This window comes from Notolepis coatsorum (genome assembly GCF_963971535.1).
Source record: "Notolepis coatsorum genome assembly, chromosome: 2".
Lineage (NCBI taxonomy): Eukaryota > Metazoa > Chordata > Actinopteri > Aulopiformes > Paralepididae > Notolepis > Notolepis coatsorum.
The window spans coordinates 161,725,844-161,732,762 of NC_140166.1; the positions used below are offsets into that span (position 1 = coordinate 161,725,844).

General features: G+C 51.2%; 1 protein-coding gene across 1 annotated transcript in view; it reads left to right on the forward strand.

Moving 5' to 3' along the window:
- Window positions 1–6,919, forward strand: part of dspb (desmoplakin b) — a 112,834-nt gene that overhangs the window by 52,785 nt on the left and 53,130 nt on the right. Inside the window, exons 9-11 of the mRNA XM_084308370.1 lie at window positions 477–572; window positions 5,135–5,260; window positions 5,775–5,927. Of these exons, the coding sequence (XP_084164496.1) occupies window positions 477–572; window positions 5,135–5,260; window positions 5,775–5,927 (375 nt within the window). The remainder of the gene's footprint in view (window positions 1–476; window positions 573–5,134; window positions 5,261–5,774; window positions 5,928–6,919) is intronic.

Sequence of the window (6,919 nt, forward strand, 5' to 3'; positions counted from 1 at the left end):
TGAACTACCAGGAAGCCCTTCAGATCCGCTCACATTCACCGCACTGAGAGACAGCAATCACACTTGCGTGTTCAACGTGATCATTTATCATTATTATCATTGCCACGTATAGGGAGGTGTATTCTGACGTCACTTCAGTTTCCAGCGCGGTCCACCCCGTATAGGGATTTATCATTGGGAAAATGTATTATCGGCTATTGTAATAATTCTGCCTCATGAACATTGGCAAGCATTCCATTTTTGCACAAAATGAGTTCCCTTCTATCACTAACATTATTGTTTAAGCATTTTTGGTTGAAATAAAATAATATATAATTATTTTACGATTAATTGTGAATTGTTTCATGTTAAGCTATAGATTGTGGATGAATACACACAGAAAGGTACACCATGCCAATTTTCATGCTTTATTTGTTCAGAGGGCATTTTCATGTCTCCCCTGGTTCCTCCCCCTCCCCCTGTGTGTCTCCTCTCAGGCCTACATCGACACCCTGCAGACCCAGTGGAGCTGGCTGCTCCAGATCACCAAGTGCATCCATGTCCACCTGAAGGAGAATGCAGCCTATAGCCAGGTAACACACACACATACAGGCACACACACACACACACACACACACACACACACACACACACACACACACACACACACACACACACACACACACACACACACACACACACACACACACACACACACACACACACAAACATCCATGCACGCACACACACACACACACACACAGGCTTGCACGCACGCGGGCACACATACACACACAGACACACACACTCACACACATTTTGAATACTTTAATTGACTTCATAGATCATTATCACATATACATGGGATTCACACTGCTTCACTACCCACACACTGCTGCCTCACTACCCACACACTGCTGCCTCACTACCCACACACTGCTGCCTCACTACCCACACACTGCTGCCTCACTACCCACACACTGCTGCTACACTACCCACACACTGCTGCTACACTACCCACACACTGCTGCCTCACTACCCACACACTGCTGCTTCACTACCCACACACTGCTGCCTCACTACCCACACACTGCTGCCTCACTACCCACACACTGCTGCCTCACTACCCACACACTGCTGCCTCACTACCCACACACTGCTGCCTCACTACCCACACACTGCTGCTTCACTACCCACACACTGCTGCCTCACTACCCACACACTGCTGCCTCACTACCCACACACTGCTGCCTCACTACCCACACACTGCTGCTTCACTACCCACACACTGCTGCCTCACTACCCACACACTGCTGCTTCACTACCCACACACTGCTGCCTCACTACCCACACACTGCTGCCTCACTACCCACACACTGCTTGCCTCACTACCCACACACTGCTGCTTCACTACCCACACACTGCTGCCTCACTACCCACACACTGCTGCCTCACTACCCACACACTGCTGCTACACTACCCACACACTGCTGCCTCACTACACACACACTGCTGCCTCACTACCCACACACTGCTGCTACACTACCCACACACTGCTGCCTCACTACCCACACACTGCTGCCTCACTACCCACACACTGCTGCCTCACTACCCACACACTGCTGCCTCACTACCCACACACACTGCTGCCTCACTACCCACACACTGCTGCCTCACTACCCACACACACTGCTGCCTCACTACCCACACACTGCTGCCTCACTACCCACACACTGCTGCCTCACTACCCACACACTGCTGCTACACTACCCACACACTGCTGCCTCACTACCCACACACTGCTGCCTCACTACCCACACACTGCTGCCTCACTACCCACACACTGCTGCTACACTACCCACACACTGCTGCCTCACTACCCACACACTGCTGCTACACTACCCACACACTGCTGCTACACTACCCACACACTGCTGCCTCACTACCCACACACTGCTGCTTCACTACCCACACACTGCTGCCTCACTACCCACACACTGCTGCTTCACTACCCACACACTGCTGCTTCACTACCCTCACACTGCTGCCTCACTACCCACACACTGCTGCCTCACTACCCACACACACTGCTGCTACACTACCCACACACTGCTGCCTCACTACCCACACACTGCTGCCTCACTACCCACACACTGCTGCCTCACTACCCACACACTGCTGCCTCACTACCCACACACTGCTGCTACACTACCCACACACTGCTGCCTCACTACCCACACACTGCTGCTACACTACCCACACACTGCTGCTACACTACCCACACACTGCTGCTACACTACCCACACACTGCTGCCTTACTACCCACACACTGCTGCTTCACTACCCACACACTGCTGCCTCACTACCCACACACTGCTGCCTCACTACCCACACACTGCTGCTACACTACCCACACACTGCTGCCTCACTACCCACACACTGCTGCCTCACTACCCACACACTGCTGCCTCACTACCCACACACTGCTGCTACACTACCCACACACTGCTGCTTCACTACCCACACACTGCTGCCTCACTACCCACACACACTGCTGCTACACTACCCACACACTGCTGCCTCACTACCCACACACTGCTGCCTCACTACCCACACACTGCTGCCTCACTACCCACACACTGCTGCCTCACTACCCACACACTGCTGCCTCACTACCCACACACTGCTGCCTCACTACCCACACACTGCTGCCTCACTACCCACACACTGCTGCCTCACTACCCACACACTGCTGCTACACTACCCACACACTGCTGCCTCACTACCCACACACTGCTGCTACACTACCCACACACTGCTGCTACACTACCCACACACTGCTGCTACACTACCCACACACTGCTGCCTCACTACCCACACACTGCTGCTTCACTACCCACACACTGCTGCCTCACTACCCACACACTGCTGCCTCACTACCCACACACTGCTGCTACACTACCCACACACTGCTGCCTCACTACCCACACACTGCTGCCTCACTACCCACACACTGCTGCCTCACTACCCACACACTGCTGCTACACTACCCACACACTGCTGCTTCACTACCCACACACTGCTGCCTCACTACCCACACACTGCTGCTACACTACCCACACACTGCTGCCTCACTACCCACACACTGCTGCCTCACTACCCACACACTGCTGCCTCACTACCCACACACTGCTGCCTCACTACCCACACACTGCTGCTACACTACCCACACACTGCTGCCTCACTACCCACACACTGCTGCCTCACTACCCACACACTGCTGCTACACTACCCACACACACTGCTGCCTCACTACCCACACACTGCTGCCTCACTACCCACACACTGCTGCCTCACTACCCACACACTGCTGCCTCACTACCCACACACTGCTGCCTCACTACCCACACACTGCTGCCTCACTACCCACACACTGCTGCCTCACTACCCACACACTGCTGCCTCACTACCCACACACTGCTGCCTCACTACCCACACACTGCTGCCTCACTACCCACACACTGCTGCTACACTACCCACACACTGCTGCTACACTACCCACACACTGCTGCCTCACTACCCACACACTGCTGCTACACTACCCACACACTGCTGCTACACTACCCACACACTGCTGCTACACTACCCACACACTGCTGCCTCACTACCCACACACTGCTGCCTCACTACCCACACACTGCTGCCTCACTACCCACACACTGCTGCCTCACTACCCACACACTGCTGCCTCACTACCCACACACTGCTGCTTCACTACCCACACACTGCTGCCTCACTACCCACACACTGCTGCCTCACTACCCACACACTGCTGCTACACTACCCACACACTGCTGCTACACTACCCACACACACTGCTGCTTCACTACCCACACACTGCTGCCTTACTACCCACACACTGCTGCTACACTACCCACACACTGCTGCTGCTTCACTACCCACACACTGCTGCCTCACTACCCACACACTGCTGCCTCACTACCCACACACTGCTGCCTCACTGCTGCCTCACTACCCACACACTGCTGCTACACTACCCACACACTGCTGCTACACTACCCACACACTGCTGCTACACTACCCACACACTGCTGCCTCACTACCCACACACTGCTGCCTCACTACCCACACACTGCTGCCTCACTACCCACACACTGCTGCCTCACTACCCACACACTGCTGCCTCACTACCCACACACTGCTGCTTCACTACCCACACACTGCTGCCTCACTACCCACACACTGCTGCCTCACTACCCACACACTGCTGCTACACTACCCACACACTGCTGCTACACTACCCACACACACTGCTGCTTCACTACCCACACACTGCTGCCTTACTACCCACACACTGCTGCTACACTACCCACACACTGCTGCTGCTTCACTACCCACACACTGCTGCCTCACTACCCACACACTGCTGCCTCACTACCCACACACTGCTGCCTCACTGCTGCCTCACTACCCACACACTGCTGCCTCACTACCCACACACTGCTGCTGCTTCACTACCCACACACTGCTGCCTCACTACCCACACACTGCTGCTACACTACCCACACACTGCTGCCTCACTACCCACACACTGCTGCCTCACTACCCACACACTGCTGCCTCACTACCCACACACTGCTGCCTCACTACCCACACACTGCTGCCCACATGTCGTGTATACTGTATATACTAGTGATGCACGATATATCGGCCGCCGATATAATATCGGCCGATATGGCCGTTTTTTTACACATCGGTATCGGTCCGATATCAAGATAGGGCCGATATTTAAAAAAAATAAAAATAAAATTAATATTTTTTTTTCTTTTTACATGTTTTGGCCTTAAATAGTTTCAAAATATCAGTCATTTCTGAAAATAAGTTACAAAGGTAAAAAAATTATGCGTTTTGGAAAATAGCTCTTTATTTGATTATCATAAAAAAGTGTTTTCTATACAGAGATATCGACATCGGTAAATATCGGTATCGGCCAGAACAGCAATATTAATATCGGTTATCGGTATCGGCCACAATTTTCACATCGGTGCATCACTAGTATATACCATAGACAAGTTTTAGAACACAAATAAAGCCAATTTTTCCCCTTTGGTTTGTTTGTTTGTTTGCGTTCCAGTTCTTCAAGGAGGCTAACGACACCTACCGCGTGCTGCAGAAGAAACACGAGAGCATCCGCAAGAAGTTCACCTGTGACAAGAACACGTCTCTGGAGAGCCTGCTGGACCTGCTCAAGGCCCTGGAGGTGAGGCCGCTCAGGATCGCTTTGTGGATTCGTTGACCTATCTCAAGCCCTGCCCTCTTTTCTTGATCCTCCAATCACAACCGTTGCTTGTGATTGGAGGATCAAGAAAAGAGGGCGGGGCTTGAGGTTGGTCAATTTAGCCTACAAAAAGGTATCATGGTAGTTGTATGGTTATTTTCAGTTTGACCGTAGTACTTTATTTTTTTGCTCGGAGAAGAAGCATTTCACTGCCGTTGTACATAAGATAAGATAATATAAGATAAGATCTTATTCCCCCCTTGGGGAAATTCATGCATCATAGCAGCATGGGGGATGGGGGGGGGTTACAGGTAAGGTCATGGTAAAAGTAGAATATATAAATACAGGCAATACGATTAGAAAAGTTCAAATAAGCAGTGTAAACAATATTACAACTAGAATATAAGCATATGAGCAAGTAGGCAGTGTAATCAAAGGTGCAGATGGATACCGACGGCAAGGTTCACTCGTTCCATTAACGGTTTTCTTTTCTCAGAAAGAGAAGGAGAAGATCGTGGAGAACAAGCGGCAGGTGAAGCACCTGGTCAGCAAGTCCAAGAGCATCGTGAGGCTGAAGCCCCGGAACCCAGAGGACAAGAGCAGCAGCACGGTCATAGTGATGGCCCTGTGTGACTTCAAACAAGACCAGGTCTGTCTCTCTGTCTCTCTCTCTGGCTCTCTCTCTCTCTCTCTCTCTCTCTCTCTCTCTCTCTCTCTCTCTCTCTCTCTCTCTCTCTCTCTCTCTCTCTCTCTCTCTCTCTCTCTCTCTCTCTCTCTCTCTCTCTCTCTCTCCGCTACTATTCCTAATTTATGCAAATGACATGTCGTCAGCTTGTGACTGCAACTTGTTCCTGTTTGCGGACGACTCAGCCCTGCTGGTCTCTGACAAGAACAAGTTACAGGTTGAAAAAGCCCTCAGCTCGGAACTAGGCAAAATCTGCATATGGCTCGCCGACAACAAACTATCATTACACATGGGCAAAACAGAGTCCATTCTCTTCGGTTCAAATAACAAACTCAGCAAGACCGACGGCTTCTCGGTTACAGTGGGTGACAATATTATCACAAGGAAAGATGAAATTACCTACCTGGGTTCCATCCTAGAGGCTAATCTTTCCTGTGACAAAATGGCATCCAATGTAATAAAAAAAGTCAACCAACGAACGCGATTCTTGTACCGGATCTCCTCTCTGGTAAACAAGAATACCCTGAAGACTCTAGCAGGAGCACTCATTCAAGGGTACTACGACTATGCTTGCACCTCATGGTACCAAAGCACCTCAAAGGCACTAAAAAACAAATTACAAACATCTCAAAACAAGCTAGTCAGACTACTACTTGACCTGACTCCTAGAACCCACCTCACCCCTGCCCACTTTGACAACCTAGGATGGCTTAGAGTAGACGACAGAGTACAGCAACTTGCAATGGGCCTGGTCTACAAGATACACTACGCGACCAAGGTACCCATGTACATGTCAAAATACTTCCCAAAGGTCAGTGAATACCACGATCACAACACCAGAGGGAGCTCCACAAATCATGTAAAACCCAGATTCGGCTCAAACAAGGGACTAAACACGTTTCGCAATTATGCCACATCAATGTGGAACGCCCTACCTAAAGCTGTAAAGGAATGTG